The sequence below is a fragment of the Candidozyma pseudohaemuli genome (genome assembly GCF_003013735.1).
Source record: "Candidozyma pseudohaemuli strain B12108 chromosome Unknown scaffold00001, whole genome shotgun sequence".
Lineage (NCBI taxonomy): Eukaryota > Fungi > Ascomycota > Pichiomycetes > Serinales > Metschnikowiaceae > Candidozyma > Candidozyma pseudohaemuli.
This window is the reverse complement of record NW_020194435.1, coordinates 1,353,064-1,373,557: the sequence shown is the minus strand read 5'-3', so window position 1 is coordinate 1,373,557 and position 20,494 is coordinate 1,353,064. Positions and strand designations below refer to the sequence as shown.

General features: G+C 46.2%; 8 protein-coding genes and 1 non-coding gene across 9 annotated transcripts; 5 read left to right on the top strand and 4 right to left on the bottom strand.

Moving 5' to 3' along the window:
• Positions 1-1,585: 1,585 nt before the first annotated feature.
• Positions 1,586-4,392, top strand: C7M61_000621 (cyclin family protein; the record flags this gene model as incomplete). The annotated part of the gene is made up of 2 exons (XM_024856054.1): positions 1,586-2,463; positions 2,724-4,392. 2 exons carry the CDS (start codon positions 1,586-1,588, stop codon positions 4,390-4,392), a joined length of 2,547 nt encoding a protein of 848 aa, XP_024715653.1.
• Positions 4,393-4,461: 69 nt separating this feature from the next.
• C7M61_000620 (mitochondrial 37S ribosomal protein mS37) lies at positions 4,462-4,767 on the top strand (the record flags this gene model as incomplete). Its single annotated transcript, XM_024856053.1, has 1 exon — positions 4,462-4,767. The coding sequence occupies one exon, from the start codon at positions 4,462-4,464 to the stop codon at positions 4,765-4,767; it is 306 nt and encodes a 101-aa protein (XP_024715652.1).
• Positions 4,768-4,909: 142 nt separating this feature from the next.
• C7M61_000619 lies at positions 4,910-4,982 on the bottom strand. Its single transcript has one exon. It is a non-coding gene; the product is annotated as a tRNA-Phe (tRNA).
• A 297-nt stretch (positions 4,983-5,279) lies between these two features.
• Positions 5,280-9,013, bottom strand: RMS1 (ribosomal lysine N-methyltransferase; the record flags this gene model as incomplete). The annotated part of the gene is made up of 3 exons (XM_024856052.1): positions 5,280-6,729; positions 7,186-7,614; positions 7,923-9,013. 3 exons carry the CDS (start codon positions 9,011-9,013, stop codon positions 5,280-5,282), a joined length of 2,970 nt encoding a protein of 989 aa, XP_024715651.1.
• Positions 9,014-9,199: 186 nt separating this feature from the next.
• On the top strand, positions 9,200-10,903 carry C7M61_000617 (uncharacterized protein; the record flags this gene model as incomplete). The annotated part of the gene is made up of 1 exon (XM_024856051.1): positions 9,200-10,903. The coding sequence occupies one exon, from the start codon at positions 9,200-9,202 to the stop codon at positions 10,901-10,903; it is 1,704 nt and encodes a 567-aa protein (XP_024715650.1).
• A 773-nt stretch (positions 10,904-11,676) lies between these two features.
• Positions 11,677-13,350, top strand: C7M61_000616 (serine/threonine protein kinase; the record flags this gene model as incomplete). Its single annotated transcript, XM_024856050.1, has 1 exon — positions 11,677-13,350. The coding sequence occupies one exon, from the start codon at positions 11,677-11,679 to the stop codon at positions 13,348-13,350; it is 1,674 nt and encodes a 557-aa protein (XP_024715649.1).
• Positions 13,351-13,718: 368 nt separating this feature from the next.
• Positions 13,719-16,766, top strand: MED14 (Med14p; the record flags this gene model as incomplete). The annotated part of the gene is made up of 1 exon (XM_024856049.1): positions 13,719-16,766. The coding sequence occupies one exon, from the start codon at positions 13,719-13,721 to the stop codon at positions 16,764-16,766; it is 3,048 nt and encodes a 1,015-aa protein (XP_024715648.1).
• Positions 16,767-16,806: 40 nt separating this feature from the next.
• C7M61_000614 (uncharacterized protein) lies at positions 16,807-18,597 on the bottom strand (the record flags this gene model as incomplete). The annotated part of the gene is made up of 1 exon (XM_024856048.1): positions 16,807-18,597. The coding sequence occupies one exon, from the start codon at positions 18,595-18,597 to the stop codon at positions 16,807-16,809; it is 1,791 nt and encodes a 596-aa protein (XP_024715647.1).
• Positions 18,598-19,038: 441 nt separating this feature from the next.
• Positions 19,039-20,259, bottom strand: C7M61_000613 (uncharacterized protein; the record flags this gene model as incomplete). The annotated part of the gene is made up of 1 exon (XM_024856047.1): positions 19,039-20,259. One exon carries the CDS (start codon positions 20,257-20,259, stop codon positions 19,039-19,041), a length of 1,221 nt encoding a protein of 406 aa, XP_024715646.1.
• Between the last annotated feature and the right edge of the window lie 235 nt (positions 20,260-20,494).

Here is a 20,494-nt window from a genome sequence, read left to right as displayed (position 1 = left end):
CCGAAGTTCTCTTGTAGTCAGGGTGACATTCAGCGTGGACTTGGAATGATATCCCTTCATTTCACAGGGTCCACCCTCATCGCTTAAAAGGATCCTCAGATCTTGTGATCCTTGAATTCTCATTCCTCTGCAGCCCATCTGTAAAGCATTCTCGATTTCACCCCTCTAGACCAAACCCATTAATGTACCTCTAAGGCACGGGGCCATTAGCTGGATTAGATCTCACCATCTAAGCCATGGCTATACATTCTAGGTCTTAATTACATTGTTCAACAGGGCAAAAATTCCCCTGGAGGATTACTCTGAGCATAGCGTGGAGCCAACTGACGACACAGGCTTCCAGACTCAATCACAAAGGTTGCAAAATGCCAGAGAAGGTTGTATCGATAGGACCGCGTCAAAACCACCATTGCAATCCAACGGCATCTTACGTGCTGGCTGCCCGGATTAAGATAATTAGAAGCGTACACGGTGAACGCGGACGCGAGTAATTAGCCCACCTGCAAAAGTAAACAGCCCCGGCGAACCACGAAAGCGGTAAATGATGCTGTCAAAAGAAGAAGTCGCGACGCCATTTACTCCTTTGAGCATATGGTAGGCGTCGGGTACGCATCGCTGTTATTATGTTTCCAAAGTGAAAAAAACGCCAGGACGTGTAGTCCGCAGGAGAACACGGTTTTTCCAGGCGCATGAGCCAGGAACAAGAGCGAGTAATCTAGGCCAGAATGGGAAGCCTTGCATTGAGGACAAAGGTGAGGGAGCTAAGCGAAACACGGGAGCCACAAAGGCGGATATTTTCTGTGAGAAGCGTTTCGTCTAAATATATCGATTTCATGTGAGAGCTAATTTGGGCTGGCAATGGACGATGTGAGACGAGGAAAAGCCGCGCGGGTGGTTTCAGATTTCGTAGACGGTGGATCCCGACCAGATGGGCAAAAGGACCATTATTGCCGGTGGTAGGCGAGAGAGATACAACGGAGAATGGCGGCAGGGGCTCGGCTCCAGTCCATTGTATGTGCGAGGGACGGGTGCAAAAAAGCCCCAAGAATGGGTGCAAAAAAAAAAAAAAAGAAAAATAAAAAAAGCGTTCGGGCTGGACCGCAGGCACACAGTGCGACAGCGCCTGGGACACCGTTACAGAGTGGAAGGAGCCGAGAATTGGCGTGAACAAGGAAAAAGGATCCAGAGGAGAATTATAGGAGAATTATTTTTGGCGGGGTGGGAGGAGGCTGGTATGATACACGGCGTTTGGCGAGAGGCTCGAGCTGTAGCAATTTGCAAAACATGAAATAAAAAATTGATGGATGTGAAGGCCCTGTTTGGCTGAATCATTGGGTGATTTTAGGGTGCAACAAGCGTCGCCTGAAGCAGAAAATAGGCCCTCTCACGCCAGGAAATATGTGTCGCGAATTCGTGCCGAACAGGAGTGAAACACGAAATGTTCAGGCCAAAACAGTTTGGTGCGTCGCGAAGTTACAGATGCCCGTAGGGGCACATACAGAGCGGCGCTGGCTTGGAATGCCTCAAGATATAAAGATCAAGGCATGTCCCAGCCTATCTGCTCATTATCAATTCTCCTTCAAACATGGTTGCTTCTATTGACGTGAAAGCATTGAACATCTTCGTCAACCAGCCAGTGTCTCAGAACATGATCCACAAGTTGGTCGTCACCACTTTGCAGGTGCTTCCTTGCCTGGATGACAAGGATGGCAAGACGGCCCACAGCGGCAAGCCATTGCCTTCGCTCATGACGTTCATCAACAAGTTGGTCAGATACACCAATGTCTACACCGGCACCTTGATGACCACCTTGGTCTACTTGGACAGATTGAAGCACAAGCTTCCCAAGAACGCCCAGGGCTTGCCTTGCACCAGACACCGCATTTTCTTGAGCTGTCTCATCTTGGCTTCCAAGTTCCACAATGACTGCTCTCCCAAGAACGTCCACTGGGCCAAGTACACCGACGGCCTCTTCTCCTTGAAAGACGTCAACCTCATGGAACGCCAGTTGCTCTACCTCTTGAACTGGAACATGCGCGTCTCAAACGACGAGATGTGCACCCAATTGGCCTCCTTCTTGCAGCCAATCAAGGAGGACTTGGTCAAGCTGTCCAAGATGAGAAAATACTTGGCCAAGCAGCAGGCTGCTGCCGCTGCAAGTGCTTCCACCTCGGCGAGCCCCAGATCTGCTCTGGTGTCTCCTTCGCCATCCATCTCGAGATCTTCCTCCACTACATCTCACTTGTCTTTGCACAACCCCCATGCTACCCACACTCGCCAGAACTCTTCAGTTTCCGTGGCTTCCACCAACTCGGTCATGTCGCACTACAGACAAGATTCTTGCAGCCTGATTGAGCTGCTTAGCCCCAGGGCCTCCATGACTAAGTCAAACAGCTACAATGACAAGCTCTCTCGTGAGGTCGATCCTCGCATTGAGATGGCTGCAAGAAATGAGGAGCAAGAGTTGTCGAGAATGATTTCTCAGATTTACAGGCAGGCGGCCTGATGCAAGAGCAATGCAGGGCATTGTTTCACGGCTTTACGAATTTCACTTCAATTCTACTTTTATAGACGGTTTAATATCATAATGGGTTTAGGTCAAGCATGTAAATGTGGTTTTCGCAGCCATTCACCGGTGAAGCCAGAGACAATCTCCATCAGTGCAGTCGGCACATATATATTCACTCACAAAACGACACCCGTACACCACTGACACCCCAAAGCATTTCGTTATCTGATCCACAGCTGAATGTCTACCCCGACCTTGTGCCTATGCTTTCTCGGATTCCCCAATATAGAATATCGGCAAGGAGCTTCTCGGTGTCCCGGCTACTTTTGATAAACAACGGCGATAATAACAACAATAACAACAATAATAATGGGAATAAGGACCAGCTCCGAAAGCTCGGCTCTATCCTACTGAAGGGCAAAGTTGGCGAGCAATCAGATAAAGAGACCCGCAAGGGCACTGCTCTCAATATACAATCGAAACCCGAGGTTCCTCCCTCCACGGCAGATGAACTGTCCTTGGATTTGGCGGTGAAGGAGAATATAGATGAGCTCGAAGACTCCTACGAAACCATAGCTTTCATGACAAAGGACGATGTCCTGATTCAGGAGAACTTGGACGCTGGCGGCCAATTCGGAGCATTCCCATCCAAGCATTTTCTAGATAGAAAAGCGCTTATTAGAAGCCTACCGGATGAAGTGGACATGCTTGACACTCCTTGGGAGGAGATCGAGCGCATTTACAGCACCCTCAACAGACTAGACGAAGATAAAGCGGTGCATGCCAAATACATGAAACGATTCGGCATTGACGAGAAAGATCTCATGACAAGGCTACGCCTCGGAAAAAATCTTGACGACATGTGCAAGGCTGGTCGCCGAGGCGAGAAGTATGATGTTCCAAAAGGTCTCGAGAGAGTCTTCAAAAGATTGTACCCATACAACGTCGTTGGCTTCGACCGGTCTATCCTAGGTGTACCCCTTAGAAACGGAAGGCACTCTTTGAAGAGTGACGACGAGGAGAAAGCACGCAAGCAGATTCCAGAGGAGCTTGTCAGGGACAGTCGGCCTTTTGACACCAAAGTGCCAGTTCACAAAATAGATGTGAACTTCTTCGAAGAAGACCAACTCAAGGAAAGTATTAGCCCTTATGACCTGAAGCCACTTCCACCGGAGGATTTACTTCGAAGCATTGGCAAACCCATGCTCTTCGATGATATCGACAACTACAAGAAGATCGAACACCCATCGGTAGAGCTTTTGGATCGCATAGAAAGAGAAACCCTCACCCTCAAGGATTCACTCTATCTTGAAATCGCCAGAAAGATGATTCCTTCGAACACTGACGTTGTCAATTTGAACGCACCAAAATTGCGAACAAACGAGTACGTGGTCGCTCTGAAAGATCACCACGCCACTGCATTATCGGGACCATCATTAAGTTATCGTTACAAGTACTTTGACCTTGTCCCTATTTTCGGAATGTTGCTCACTAGCAGAAAGCACTGCAACAATCTCTACAAGCATTTATTCAAAGTCATTCTCATCAATCTCGAGGAGCACATTGATGTTTTGACTCGCATAAAGTACAAGCTGCCAGAAGAGTCACAAGCATTCCTCGGGAAGCTATACGCAAAGATTCATCGTGTTATCTCGGATAAGCTCATGCCTATGGCTGTGGACTGCAGACTCAAGTTCTCACTAGAGTACCAAGCAGTGATGCACAAGCACATCATTTCGCTGAACTTTTCCAGAATTTACTGGCTTAAAGCGCCACAGAAGCCGTCCAGCGGAGGCCGCGATTATGGCCGCCAGGTACGCAGAGAAGCGCACAGAGTGAAGGTCTACCCTCTAGACCTCGCACACCACAAGTACTCCAAGTAGTGCATAGACCACCCGATCAAGGTGTACCTAAATTTTTTCGCTCTTCAACTGTAGACCTTAGCACTTACAATGCAGCCAACCAAGAATAATATGGCCTACAAGAAGGTGGCTCAAAGCTTCCAGCTACCACCTTTGCCACATGCCAAGATCCGGAACCCAGTTACCCAAAAATCAAATCTGAATTGCATGGTTATGATGGCCGGTTTGTTGAACTGTTGGGCAGCCAATGGAGAGGGCTCTCAGGCCTGTGCTGCTTTGGAGCTCGAGTTGAAGACATGTATGGAGCTTTCCGGTAAAGGCAAAGAGAACAAGACCTCCGTCAACTACCACACCAGCAGACTATATCCAAAGTTGAAGCTCAAACGTAACGATTAACTGTACATAGCATAATTTTCATGGGGACTTAGAGTATACGAGGAAAGTAGTGATGAACCAGCGTTGAGATAGGAGAATACTGATCAATGCTGATGAAGAAGTTAGGTAAAAACACAAAACAGATGCTGTGGAGCAAAAAATATGCGATTTCTGTGGATCGAACACAGGACCTCCAGATCTTCAGTCTGACGCTCTCCCAACTGAGCTAAAACCGCTTATAGTATAATTTCGCGGTAGATGTTGTATATGTTCGCTAAGAAATTGGTGGGGCCGAAATCTTGGAAATTCACATTTTGAACCCCATGATTATATTTTACCGACTTAGAAGACCACGCCTACGATTTGTGGGCTAAAGTGGCCCATTATTCGTCGAGCTAGCCTCATTTTTTGATCGGGAAGGCTTGCTACACTGACTTAAGTTGTGAAAATGTACATTTCGACTACCTAAACGGTGAGCGGTATTCACCAAAGTGTCTCCACCTACTCAAATGCTCAAATTGAGTTGGGATGCATCAAACCTTTTGCTTCTTCGACGGAGCTTCAGAGAAAATGCTCTTCTTCAAGATGTTGTTGACAAGCTTTTCGTCCGGGATGAAGGTGTAGTTGGTATCTCCGATACAGAAGAGCTTCTCGCCTTTTGCACATTCTCGCAAAGCTTTAAGTTCAGATTGGAGGACAATCCTCGACATGCCTTCCCTAGTCTGAAGTTGTGACTCATTCAAGGTCTCATCTAACTCCGGGTATTCAGAGATACGGAGGTCTAGAATCTTGAACAAATTTACTTTGAGCGATTCGGTAAGCTTTCCAGACTCAACTAGTTGGTAGCACTTCTTGAAGACCCTTCTTATACCACGCCCTTTGTTCTCCAGTGATTCGTCGTTGAATGGTGTCCTATCATTGATCTTTGCAAGTACGGTGAGTAACTGAGCCAAAAAGCACATCTCGAAAATCACCTCTCCTGAAACGTAACAATCAAAACTGTCCACGACGAATTCTTCGTCTTCCTCTTCTTGGATTTCCAAGAGAATGCTTATTATGTCTTCCACGTTGGTGGCCAGAAGGGAAGTGGATTCCACAAAGTATTTTTTGATCAAATCAAGAGACACTTCTCCAAAATCTGCGGTAGAACCCTCCGGTTCGACGTAGCCGTATCTTCTGAGAATCTCAGCATTAGGGTGGTCCGAGTAGGTATTGTATATCTGCTGACCCTTTTCAATAGGCTTGATAGAACGCATAACGAGAGAATCATTATCCTGTATTAGGCTTGCATTGTGGTGGTTCGTATTAGCGTTTAATGTATCAGCTAATGGAAGCATACTCTTGATATAGGACGAGTTTTTAACATCGGGACTATCTGTTTCATCGTCTTCATCTTGGTCATGTCCATTCTCTATTTGAACATCAAAGGAGTATGACATGATGAGTGCTGCAGCTTTATGTAAATCGGACTGGGACATGTTTTCAAAGGTTTTGATACCAAAAGACGCTGCAATGTCCCTGACTTTTTGCAAAAGAGCCTCGGCCGAGGCCTTGCCAATGCGCTTAACGATGTACGATGGCTTTAAGCGGTCAATTTCTTCTTCTGACCAAAACACAAGCTGATCGAATTTGTAATTCTCGGAATCGCCAATGGGAAGTATGTCGAAGTAAGGTGTCCATTTACTGTCTTTCCCTTTGACTTGCCATTCGTACATAAGGACCAAGATAAGTGCCTCCCATTGAGGAAGATCCAAGATCTTGTCTTTCAAATCAGGATATTCCTTTATCAAGGAGTTATTTGTAGCGTTGATGAATACCTCTTGGGGAAGCTTGAATAGATCTTCATCAGAGGCGATGTCCTCAATGGCCACAAGGGCCCTTCCTTGACCGACGCTTCTGAGATCCTTAATCTCGACTTTATCGGAAATGTCGACTTTATTATCCTTCAACCATTGGACGAAAGTTTCAGTCTTATCGGTGAAGCTCATCTTGCGCACCTATAGGATTTTTCGCACCCACCGATATGGTTGGTACCAGTGGGGTAGTAACCTACTTCTCTAAACATCAGTATATTACAATTATTATTTAGCCTTTGGTTTACAGTCCACCTCATCCAAATGCTTAATGTATACTTGGCTGGGTTCAGGATTATATGGTGCATCAGTATCGGCTAATCTCAAGAACCCATCGTCTATCGTACCCACAACCATTAGAGACCCATTATGACTTATGTCCATGTGTGATATGCTTCTTTGACAAGGAACTATCTGAAATTGCTTCATTCGTTTCCGCTTCTCCCAATTCCATACACAGACATGCCCGTCACCACCTGCAGTGAAAAGAGTGTGATATCGGTTATGAAAGCGTAGACCTGTAACAGGATAAACTGTGTCTGTGCGAGTTTGGGTATCAGTCAGCCTGTGACATTTGAAAGCAAACTTGCGTTTCTGAGACTCCTCCAGTGTATCGTTATATTCCATCGAGACACGGCCATCTATACTTGACAATGCAAAGCCGTCACCCGATGGAAAGCTTCTGATGTTGGTCATTTGGTATCTCAATCCGCTAGCTCGAGACTGCCAGGGAGCATCTCTTCGCCTCAAGTCAAATATTTGTACCTGACTATCAGCCAATCCTACCGTAACGAACTGCGATGTTGCATCGAACGCAAATAGCTTGGAAGGGCACGAATGTGAATCGACCACACGATTGATTCTTGGATCAAAATATCGGATTGTGCCGTCAATGGATGTGCAAATGATCAAATTAGGACTCACGGCTTTTAAATGGTTGATGGGACTTGGGGTATCATGGTCCTTGACAATCGCCAAAGGCGAAGTCATTCTCGTGTTTTCATAATCGAACTGCCTTAGCGTACCATCTAGGCAACCAGCGTATGTGGTATGCCCTGACAGAGTAATACCAACGATAGGTGACGGTGTGCTTAACTCTGCAGCTAGATCACACAGGGGTGATTGAGCACCGCTATGACAAGTGTATAGTAGGGCTGTGTTATCATGTGTTGCTACCAACAAGGAATTCAGTCTAGACTCAAATTCAACACACGATAAAACCCCAAGATCTGTGGGTGTTGGTATTGGAACATAGGCCATCGAAGTGTTGATATCTTCTAGTGCGCGCGTCAAGACTTGGAAGACTGGCTGCGAAATGTACACATTTCTCCGGGGTCCTGGTCGGGCTCGACCCACTCGTAATTTTCTCCGTGTGCAAGCCAAAAATCTAGTAAGGTTTGTTCCTCTTTTAAGATTTTCCAATTGAGTCTCCTTTTTTGAAGCTCCTCCCGGAAGTACTTAGCCACCAATTCAGTATGCTCATTCCTAGCATGGTTTGCAAGCACTGGGAGACTGGTGGTGCTCGGCAAAAACATGTCATATTCGTCTTGACCAAAGATGCCGAGTGTTGGTTTATGGCGAACCTCTGAAGTATGATAGTTCTTAAAATTGAGCTCACTATGCTCTTCAAAGTGTGTGATCATTCTGTTCATCCATGCCTGCTCGTGGCGGTGAGTATAACGGTGAATGACACTCGTATGCGGCCGCCAGCTGACTCTCTCTCCATGAGAGGAGAAGTACACTTTTAGTAGTCCATAAGCCGTTCCATAGACTGAAAGTATGGTAAAGGGTAGCAAATAGTAAAGCAGCGCCATGGAGATGAAGCAGAATTGTACAATGGAAAGAGCGCTGATAAGAATGGTGCAGCCACCAAAGTGTTGTTTCAACAATCCCTTTTGTGAATTCTTATAGCCAGCTGAGCCATATGTGGCGTCTAGGAGGCCGATGCAGTTGTGATAATCGTTCTTCTTGAGAAGCTTTCGTAGTAGCAATGAAACTGTGTCAAGCAGTTTAAGACCAGAGTGTGGCATACTGAAGTTTGCTTTCACAATTTGGAACGACCTTGCTATATCTGCGTTTGGATTCAGGATAAACGCTGCTACTATTTCCTCGTCACTAACGCACACTTCCCAGTGCTCCTTCAAGAAGTCCCACAATTCATCCTCAAGCGTAGCACTCGGAATGTTGACTTTGAGATTGAGAAAATTGGCTCGTTCTGTTGGATTGACCTTGAATTGTCCGCGTGGCTCCCTATTGATTCTCTGTAGTTTCCTGTTCGCCTTAGTGTAATCGAGGATGAGGTCCCGCGAGATTCTTTCGAACGATCTCAGCTCTGCCACTCTCAGCGCAAGAGCCTCATAATTGAGAGGCTTCTTCGAAAAAAATGTCGAATAGAGCCTCCGAATACATAGCATAAGAGCAGATACTATTTGGTCTGGTCAAAAATAGGTCACATGACTGAATCGAGAAGATGGATGCTTCTTCCCGGGTGCGGCACATCATTACCATACCTAATTAGGCAGAACCAAAACATTGATCCAACTACGTCTCAGCCCGCTGATTTCGCAAAACATCTACAATCAAGTACTAGCTTCTAAGTCATGTCCAAAAAGCCCATCGACGAGTGGCAGCCCCCTGTCCCTCCTCATGACAAGCGGCTTAGCAGCCAATCCTCCAGATTCTCACACGGCTCATTTCATAACGCTGAGGTTGGAGAAGCCGTGCCAGTTCCTATAAAAAGATCGGAAAGTGTCAGAACACAAGGAAGCGTCAAATACTATGAGGGTTCTCGAGTTCCCTCTGAGGCTCCTACCACTACGGACGAAGAGTCAATGTACTCCGAGCACCAGGTTAAGCTTGGTAGACTCAATACTAGGGTGAGTCAGGCTCCCAACGTGGCAGGCCCTCTGATGACATTGAACACAGAGGTTGAAGATGTGGTGCCCCCTAGGCTGAGAAGAAGACCCAAGAGCGAGATCTTACCATCACCAACCCGTGGGTCCAAGGACAGCTCCCCCAAACATGCTCATAGATTTTCCGTCAACATCACAGACGATTTGGACAAGCTCATGGAGAACGCCAGCAGCTTGAGGAGTGAGCCATTGGACGATGAGCCATTTGGCGTCACCAGTCCTACTGAGCTGCACTATACCGCACCAGAGCCTTCTTCCATACCTGGTAACACTAACAGACATTCCACTTTTTCGTCTGGCAGCTTCGAAACAGCCGACAGTGGAGAAGGTTCAGATGGGTTACCTCAGGTTCCAGAGCATACCGTTGGCAGTCGTCAATTGCCCAAGAGGCCAAGCCCACAGAGCTTGGAGAAGGCCAGAGTTGCATCACACCAGTTCAGCTTGTACTCGCGCGAGGAAGGTGAAAGAACTCTCAGCTTCCATGAGCTGGAAAAGGAAGGTGACGCGGGAGATGAAGCCGAACCTAAAGAAGAAGGAATTCAGCGTCCACACCATGTTATGAGCAGCGAGGAGGAGTATGGAAAAGCCTACGAAAGAGAGTTTGCAAAGGAGCAGGGATTCACTCCCGAGGGCACCAGTGATGCAGGCACTAGCGTGGGTCCTAGTCGAGGCCCTAGTCTTCGTGCTGCAGTGGTTGCAAAAGAAGCTGCGAAAGAGGAAGGTGATGTTGAGGGCCTCAATGTAGCTACTGGAGTTGCGGCTGGCGTTGCTGCTGGAGCTGTTGCTGGAGGAGCTGTTGGGCTTGCTGCTGGAAATGCTGAGGGCACCGAATTGGAGCCACCATTGGAAGCCAATCGTGCACCAGTAGAGGAAACCAACGAGAACACTGAAAAGCAAGAACCAGGCCTGCCATACCTAGAAAGACCACAGGCTGGTACTTTACTTGCAAAAAGCGACCCTGACATTGTTGCTGCGAGAGACAGTGTCTACACGGATCATGGACTTGGACTCGGTCACGACGACGAGTACTACGATATTGAGGAGCCCGTGGTGGTGAACCCAGTGAGGGCCAAGTCTGTGAAGGACAATATCCAGATGCCCAAGCGCAAGAGCACCAAGCGTAAGGCGCGGAAAAATGTTCGCAGTGGCAGCGGAGGCATGAAGCCATTTTCGTACAACACGCTCATCAATCTCCTTGAGAGCATCAACGGTGCTGTGATTGGCGAAGAATTCGAGACGCTCAGCATCCCCATCAAGGAAAAGCAGATGATCGAGAAGATCGTGGACTCGTTGAGTCGGCTCACCTCCGACATGATTCTCGATGAACAGCGGTACGAGATTGGACTCGAGCGGCTCGAGAAAGCACATCGTGTGCTTGAAGGATTTATGTAGGTCTGCTGCTGGCGAGCCAGCGCACAGTATGTTATTTAGGAAATGTCTAATTGAACGAATGGGATTTAGCCTCGCGCGGCGCACTGGCTATCCTCTATTAGGGCAGACTCCTGCCTTCCTGGGCCAGCATGGCGCCGCATCTGGGATCGGCTATCCCAAGCGAGGCCCAAAAACGCTCGTGGGGTCGTCCGATTTCTTATTCTGAACTTTAAATTTTTTTTTTTAGCAAAAGTCCCTTTATTTTGACTCTCGGACCCGTGGACAAGCAAAGTATTGGCCGAGACGTGTTTCATTGTCTCAACAATTTAACGTTTTTGTGCTCAATTATTCTGGATCCGACCGCGTACAGTGCTGGCCCTCTGTGGTCAGAGCTCCAGTGCAGGACTCTAAAATCCCACTTCCACAGCTTAGACGAGCATCCTGGCGGTCCAGCGTCATCGGACATTATCCCCACCTATATCTGCCTTTTTTCTTTTGTATCCACTACCAAGGAATTTTGTGGCACCGAAGTAGTCCCTCGTGCAGCCTCACCTGCTGGCACCTGCCAAATAGCCCACTGCATGCACTCCGCTGTCTACCGTCATACAAACCACCCTCACCTTTTGCTTCTCCATATCTGCAATTTTTTTAGATCCCACTACACTGCTTCCGTGGACGTCCCGACGTGACTAGGTTTTGAATTGCCTGGTTTTGACTTGGCGATTTTTAACAGCCTTCTTGCCCTTCCGGTTGATCCTTGTTTCCCTGCCCCGCCATTGTGTGTTGTGACTCCAATGTCTGTTCACACTGACCTGCGGTCTTCGTCCCCTGTGACGACCCCCCAATTATCCGATATCCAGTCTTGCTCTCGCCAGTCGAACCTGCTGCCGTCTCTGACTGGTCTGAGCTCTCCTTCCGCTAAAGACGACTATAGATGGAGGAGTCTTCGAATCGAGGTCCCTACATCTCTTCCCCGGGAAAGACCTACTTCTATGAAAAGCCCCGTGTCTGCCAACCCTTCCCAATTGGCAGATCCCATAGACATTTCCCCACTGGGTCTGTTCGATATAGGCAGCATCACCCAGCTACCGACCCCTGTTTTGAATAACGGTCTGTTTGCGCAGTCGAAGATCACTTTACCGAAAAGGGGCCAGCTCCACGATTCTCCTTCCAGTGCCTCTCAGAGGGCTGTGTCGGAATTCAAGCCTGGATCCTTCATTAGACGCGCAGAGACTCCAAACCCACCATCTTCTAGCAACAGGCATGTGTCCAACCCTTCCCTGCTTGATGATGATGCTTCTACAATTCCGCTGCCACCGTTGGACCGCGACCAAGGCCAGCTTGTGGGTAAGATCATAGAGGCTCCCAGACTCCATAAGCTGTACGTCTTTGATGAAGTGGTTGGACGCGGTACGTTCAGCACAGTGGTCCGTGCCCATTCCTTGTCAAGCCTTGATGATGTCATCGCTGTCAAGATTGTGAACGTCCCTACTCACTCCAAAGAAGATATCTCCAACTTCCGCCTGTATATTTGCCGGGAGCTCGGTATCTTAACTCACCTAAACCACCCATGCATTGTGGGTCTTCTAGACTACTCGGTAAACCTTTCAATCACGCAGGACGAAGTTGACCAGGTTGTATCGGGAAAACCCCAAGACGCTCCGGCTGGCTCCGACATGTACGACTTTTACAATGTCAAGATGCAAAATAAGCAGTACTTCCTACTCAGGTATTGTGAAGGAGGCAATTTGTTCACTTGGCTATACAAGAATCATCGGAATCTTAATCGATCAGACTACTTCTGGCAATTAATGCAACGAGTTGTGGCCGAACTTATAGTTTGCGTTGCATTCTTACACAGCCATGACGTTGTGCATCGCGACCTCAAACTCGAGAATGTGCTTTTGAATTTTGGTGAGGCCGACGTGACGAGCGAATTTCTTCCCCAAAACCAAACCTCGCCGCTTTGCACGTTGACAGACTTTGGCCTCTCCAAAAAACTCTCGCTGCCTAACCAGCTACTTTCGACGAAATGTGGTTCACAAGACTATGTGAGTCCTGAGCTTCTTATGGGGCTAGAGTATGACGGCAAACTCCTTGATTCGTGGTCGCTTGGAGTTCTCATCTACGCCATTTTGGAAGATAGACTCCCCTTCGACGCCCCACCTCTCGAATTCATGTCCAATTCTGCCATTTCTCCCTCAGTCTTGAAGCGCCGGCGCAAGAGACACAATCCTGCTCATAGAATCGCTATGATTGATTGGGAGTGGCTTCGAACGGCTGCTGCGATGAAGGACGATACATTTACAGACCAGTCCAAGCTGATCATGAAGGATCTCATGAGTGTCGTTGATGTCTTGCTTGTTCGGAAGGACAGGCGCTTGACTGTAACGCAAGTTTTGACTGATGATAGATTCCAGTGGATCAAGGGCCAAGTGCCCGCTTCTTTCCTTGAGCACACCCAATAAGCTCTACACGTTCCTTTTACCCCTTTCCAATGCTGTATTATATAAGCACCGACGATGCAATTGTCATACCAATCTCGCCTTTATTAAAGTAAATGCATATATCATGAGAATATTGGCTGCAAATTGTCGTAGGCACAAGCTTCCGCGCCAGTAACACCGGTGCTGCCATGCAGGCCACTGGTCGCACACTAAGATGAAAGTTATAAACTGTGAAGGAAAAAGTGCTTTGGTAACTTCAATCACATTAGAAAGCTACGTCCTTCCCCGTGGCAATCATTCCAAAAGCGGCTTTTATAGTCCTGTTGACCTGCATACGTCTCATACACTCGACTCCAAACGTTGATCGACTGATTAGGCGACTCTAAAGTATGGAGGTCCTGCTGGCTACGTCAGGTATCCAGAATGGATCAACCAACGGCAACTTGGGCTCGCTTCCTGAGCTTCCGCATGTTACAAATAATATCATCCCGCTTTCAAATGTATTGAGGTTCTACACCCAGGAAGCTTATAAGCAGTTGAGCCGATTGATCGAGAACTTAGCCAACACAAAGACATCCGAAAGCGATATTGCCAGAAAGAAGAAGTTTTTAGAGGTTATTATATCCCTCAGAAAGGATTTCTTGAAGATTTATACCCTAGTAAAATGGGCGCAAAACTCGAGAGATGTTTCCAAGCTTATCGATCTTTTGAACTTCTTCAGGACCCAGGAGTTTTACTTCGAAAACTTGGGTCACGGCCTCAATGAGCTCAATAATTTCAGTGGAGCTAAACTACCCGATTCCGACATATTTACAGCCTTGGAGCTACTTGTGAAGGGTCGGCCCCAACTTCCGTCATATAATTTCATTCTGAAGCCGCTAGTTTCCCCCGAGAAAGTTCTAGAGGTGTTGAAAGATCTTAATTTGACTTTAACCGCTCGGATGGCCTTAATCAAAGAAATGCCACTGCGCTTTAACAACAATTATGAGATAAAGGATGGCAGAGTCATCATCACGATCCCCAACGAATTCCAAGTATCCATCACCGTCGGCAACGACGAAATCATTGAAAACGCCGAGGACTATCCAAAATCGCCATTCTTTTTCATCGACTTTGCATTTTTATTCGGTATCAATCCAGATACCGGCCTCATTACACACAAGGATAGCCGAATAATAACAAGGCTCCCAGAAGCCTCTCGTTCGAAGCTTGAAACAGCGATGAATCAGGTGTTGCTTACACAATCGCTCACCGGCCTTTACGACTCGCTTCACAAATACTCGATCTCGTTTAAGCTATATCTCATTTCAAGACAATTGAGAGACCTTTCAGTCAACAGCAAATGGAAGAACAATATCCAGTTCAAGTACTCATCTTCCCTTATAATTATAAACTATTGGTCTAAGAACTACTTTTCAAAAGAGTGGAAGTCATTTATTGAAATTGGTATTGACCATCTGTACAATCTCAATTTCCGTTGGTTCAAGAACGGGAAGTATAATTTGAACCACGATATCGAGAGCATTACCGGAAATTATGAAGATGACGCGCAGGATCTCAGTGTTGATTGGATTCTTAGTCTCATTATCAATAAGCATTCTGAGATCCTCATGCATAAAATCTTCGAGCAGTTGCTGGAGCAACTACCTCCTGAGGCATGCTCATCTATCAACCCTTACCAGCTCCTTATTCAGCTCACGCCCAAGAAGTCCACTATCCTTGCCATCAATCCACTCACTGGTTTCTTTTATTTCATGGATCCTTCCCCTATTCAAGCTCAGATTCAGAATAAGATCAACAGCCCGCCATATACGTCGAAGGGTAACACTTTTATCAGTGAACGCGAGATAATCGATAATGTGGTAAAATACTTGATACAGCTCAGATTGGAGAGTCTCAGTGAAACCTTAAATAACCAGTTGATCACTACTGAATGGATCGCTAATGATATCATTAAATTCAATGATGCGGAAGTGAGCAAATTATATGAATCCTTGCAAGCTGAAGACACAAACGCTATCGAGCAAGCCAACTCACCGAGAAAGGTTCAATTTTATAGATGTCGCAATTGGCCAACCTTCTCATTTTTAATAAGCTTGATCAGCGGTGTGACCTTGAAGACATACTGGTGGGTGTCTAGGCTTAAGTCCATCAAAGGCGAGTGGAGAATCCAGTGGATGCAGGTGTTAAAGCCCGCTCAAGAAGATGAGCTAAGCTATTCGTTCTTCAAGAATCTTTCGAAATCTGGCTCCAATTTGATTGTTGATCATATCATTGTGGAAGAGTTGCAGAGTCGAAAGGTGAAGTACTTGAACTTCAGTGATGAATCGGCCCTTAGCCACTTCAATCTTCCATTCACTTTAGAGAGCTCACCTTCAAGGTACGAGTCGGTGTTTGTATTATTCAACCATGGCAATTTACTCCCCGTTGCCGTGTCTTCAACATCTTTGTTTCTTCGTGTGAGATTATCATCCGACGATGTGTCAACTAAGATGGGTTTGTCAATTTGGGGGTCTCTCAAAAATATTTCCCAGTCAGATATTGGTGTCTTGGAAAAACTTAATGTCAACATTCTCAGCGATAAGGAAAAGTTCGAAATTCTGGCCCTGATTGATTTCTCAAGGAAGCTGATCGAAAGCAGTGAGACAGATGGTACGCACAATCTTCTCAATCAGTTATTTGGGCATTTGGAGAAGGTTGACCTGTTGGTAAGGATGTTGTATCAACTCAAGAAAACAGACATTTATGTCACGACTACAACTGTTGACCAGCTTGCATTTACAATTGACCCAGTTTATGAAGAGTTCCACTTGAAGCTTCCAGCTAACGATCAAATGCAACTACAATTGACCACAGGGGATCATGAAGAAGATTCAGTGAAGGTTTTGACTAAATTCCTCAACCAACAAATTGCTGAGTCTCATGATGCACTCGTGGGATCCATTCGTTACCTCAAGGAGTTTGCACCTGTAATCAGCTCCACGAAAAAAGTACGCAATTACTTGCTCGAGAAGAAAACACCAAAACTTGCGAACAAACTTTCCAAGCTCCAATTTGAGATCAAACTTCAACATCTCAACTCCTTTCAGTTCATTTTCTATCACAACAGCATCAACCCCAGCACACCCAAAAAGACCCAGAAGGATCGCATCTCATTTGCAATGAGTTATGCACGGAACAAGTTCGACGCGGAGGGAAGACTATTCTTGAAATTCTCCATGAAAGAGAATCTCAATTCTCAAAACCTTAAGTACAAGCCTTTATTCGAAATGATATTCAAGGCTGTTGGCGAGTTACAGCAAGAATTGCAGAAAGATTCCGAGAAGGGTCGCTTGATGAAGCTCAATTACGACTTCCTCCTCGACCAACGGATCTTGGAAACTCTTCTATTGAAGATTACGGACTGTTTCTTGAACTACATCCTGAATGAGTCTTGATAATGCTGAGTTTATGAATATCTAAAATTATATACGTAAGTTAATGAACGATGGTGAAATATGTACAAGCTACTGCAAGTACTGAGGAGCATATCATCACAAAAGTAACAAAAGCTCTTTCTGCTGCTCTAATATTATTCTTGCAGAGTCTCATGTAAAACGAACAAGGTAAGATTATGCACACAAGAAAGCAGATGGATGAACCCATGACACCGACAATTTTATCGAACTCTGGAACCAAAATAGCCAAGAATACGAATGCAACATTTACGCCAACACGAACGAGGAATTGAAGGACAGCTCTAACTAGCCCATACACCCTTGATTTGCTCTCCTTCTGACTGTCGAGATCAAGAAGAGCATCAAGAGTGGAGATAATTGGCTTCGCGTTAAGCGGTGTTTTTGCCAATGGTATGAGACAGATCAAGGCACTTATGAGCGGATAAACCCATCTAGGGTATCCAGCTGTCTCAAGGAGATTACTCGTCACCTCATTATTACAAAGGCCACCAAACATCAAGAAGCCAATAATGGCCATGGAACAGTCTGCTAGGCATGTGAGGGTGTAAGTTGTCGCTAATGTGTTTGTGAATTTGTGTGGATGCCTCATATCATTCTTCAAATTGGGGAATATGGCATGACCACTGAAAGGTGCCATGATGATACCAACAGCAGCAAACACATCGGGTATTGATTTGGGCCACAAGTTTGTGGGCATTACTTGTATGAGAGATCCCGGGGATGATGTTTTGAGAAGTCCACAAAGTCCAACAAGCACGATTATGGAAAAGGTGGCCAAAATGCCGAACCCCAGAAATATAGACAAGATGGGTAATGGCATGAAGGTGAAAGGCGTGAGAACAATCAAAGCCAAAAATTTGAAGCTCGTCTTGGTCCATCCGGCTGCATCATTTCCCAAAAGAGAGTATAAAGAGTCGCTAAAAAGCAACACGAGAGACACGCCAGATCCGAGCAAGTCTATTGTGAAAATGATCGAGATGAGAAGTTTTGCAGTTGAGCCGTAGGATGCGTAGCCAAGATCGGCGTAGGTCATGATGGTCTGATCAGTGTCCATTGCTTTAGAGATTAATGAAGCTGTCCAATATGTAGCTGCACAGCCCAAGAGTAGCATTGAAAACCCAATAACCCATCCTCCCCTCAAGAGTCCAACAGGTAATGCTAAAAGTCCGACTCCGATGAGAACATTGATGGAGTTCAAGACAGTTTGAGGTGCTGTGGATTGGCCAGCGATGATGGTAACGAGGTTGCCGTCCTTATCCTCCACACGCTTGATACCAAAATAAGATGCAGTGGTTGCCCCCGAGCGGGTCAGTAGATGTGACCCAAAAGAGAGTGCTGGATGACTCTTTTTCTTTGTTAAGGGTGTCATTCCTTGGATCGAGAGGTTCTCATCCCTGGACTTGGTTGCATGAAGAATGCTGCTGACATCGTCTTGGTAGAACACCTCGTTGAAGTTAGATGGACCTGAAGGACTAGGCAAAATGTTGGAAGCACGCAAAGAGTTGTGCTCGTGGAGAACAGTGCTCAACCTCTCACCTCTTGGAGAAGGAGCCATGAGATCCGGGTCAAAAAGCTCATCATCTTCGTAACCAACAGCGGAATCACTGTCATCGGGGCCTGCGAAGAAAGATCTCTTCTTCAGAATGTTGGCATCGATCTGGTTAGCAGCAAAGGATTGTGCTCTGGTGAACGAGGTAGCAAAGTTGTGCAAAGAATTGGGACCTCTAAAGGACCCGACTGGTTGAGTGAATATCGACGTTCTTCTCGAGGGAAGAAGTCTTGAGTCCTCCGTGTATTCCTCGTCAGACATATGCTTTGAGAGAGGTTTGTGTTCAGGTGAATTCAAAAAGAAAAAGTTTGCAGTAGCGGAAAGTTATGTTGTGGTCTCATTGCTTATCTCTGCCAATTTAGGCGAGCATGTCAGCCGCACATCCTGCTGCAGACTACACGAGCTCCAGGGCACCTAGATTAAAGTATTTTCTGAAGCAGTGCCTCATGACATTTAAATGTTGGTTTTGGCGTTTTTCGTAAATATTTTCGTGAATCTGTTCAGTTTCTCGTTTCATGAGTTTAACTACTTTCGTACTAGTTCCAACGGCAATCCGCATTCTCGAAACGCCGATCGCCCTGATATGTCAACAGTCCATGCAGCTACCTCGCCCGACTAAAATAGCTTGATGGTCGGACTTCAAAAATAGCGAGTCACAAAGGCTAAGCCTATTGCGTCTATATTATATTTACAAGTATATGATCAGTCCAAACACCGACTGATGACCATTGCGGTAGCGGAGCCAACGTTGAGCGAATCGACAATATTGTGTTCATCGTCAGCCCTACCCTTTTTCATCGCAACAAGGTAATCGGAACGCAACATCAAGTTCTTCTTGATACCACTGCCCTCGCTACCCAAGACTAAGAGAACAGGAGATTCACTGAGTAAGACTGGCAAGTCACTCGTTTCGACAAACTTGTTCTCGAGATGACTGGCATGATTTTCCTTCATCGATTCAAGCTCTGCGTCACTGGGTCTTGATGTGGTGGACACAATATTCCATCCGCTCTTCTTCATACGATCAAAAAATGGCATGGTCTCATTCGTCTTGAAAATCGACATCATGTCAAGGGCTCCAGCAGAAGCTTTGGCAGTGACAGGACCTATCCGTGCTGAATCCTGGCTTGGAACAACAATAAAGTCAGCACCCAAGAAGTACGCAGATCTGACGATGTTGCCAAAGTTCATGGGATCGGTGATGCCGTCGAGGTAGATCCCAAGAGGATGGATATCTTTTTTGGGTCTGGTTATTCCCCTAGCTAGTGGAAACCTATTTTTCTCTCTGGCACCCGTCTCCTCATTGATGGTAGTCACATCGTACTCACCCTCGAAAGTATCGACATTAAAGATGGTCTGGAGCCTGAGGGGCTTTGTTTCCAAGACAACTCCGTTGTGAACTCCATTCGAGCTGAGTTTGTTCATCTCCATTTTGCTCTTCTTCTCCACAACCTTGATGCCATACTTCTCGGCAAGACGTAAGATCTTGCCAGTGTGCTCTCGCGTATTGAACGTATAGAGCTTGCTGAATGAATCTCGTTTTCCAGCTGTTAAAGCTGAAATGACAGGGTGAGTGCCAAACACGTACTCAGAAAGCGGGTTAAGAGAAACAGGCTCTCTCCGCGTCCGTTCCTCGTAGGCATCACCAAGCTCGTGTTTACGGCGCTCTTCACGTAGTCTTCTTTGCTTTGCAACTTTCTGATCCAACTTTTTTCTCTCCTCTGCCGTGATGTTGCCGTACTTTCTGATGAAGAACTCATCCTTGGAGATGTTCATGCGTTCCCATATTTTGCGATCATCTTTTTTCTCCAGCGTATTGAAATTGTCGTCAAATGTCTTTATTCCTTTTCTAGAATTATGAGGCTTGAAAACTGGCTTCACAGCGTGGAGCTGGACAGTGGTGTGGAGGGACCTCTTTATCATGTATTACGTTGTGCGATGTCTCATCGCATCGGCCTTACAGTTGAAATACTCAAGCACAAGCAAAAAACACCCCAAAGTAAAGTTTCTCGTTCAAACATCCAGCTTTTCCTACTCGATGTTATTCGTAATACTCTTGCAATTCGGCAATCGGCCGACTTCTTCGCCTATTATCTAACCTATTTTATCTCATTTTGTGGCTCTAGAAGCCTTGCTATGTATCGTCGGAATAAATATG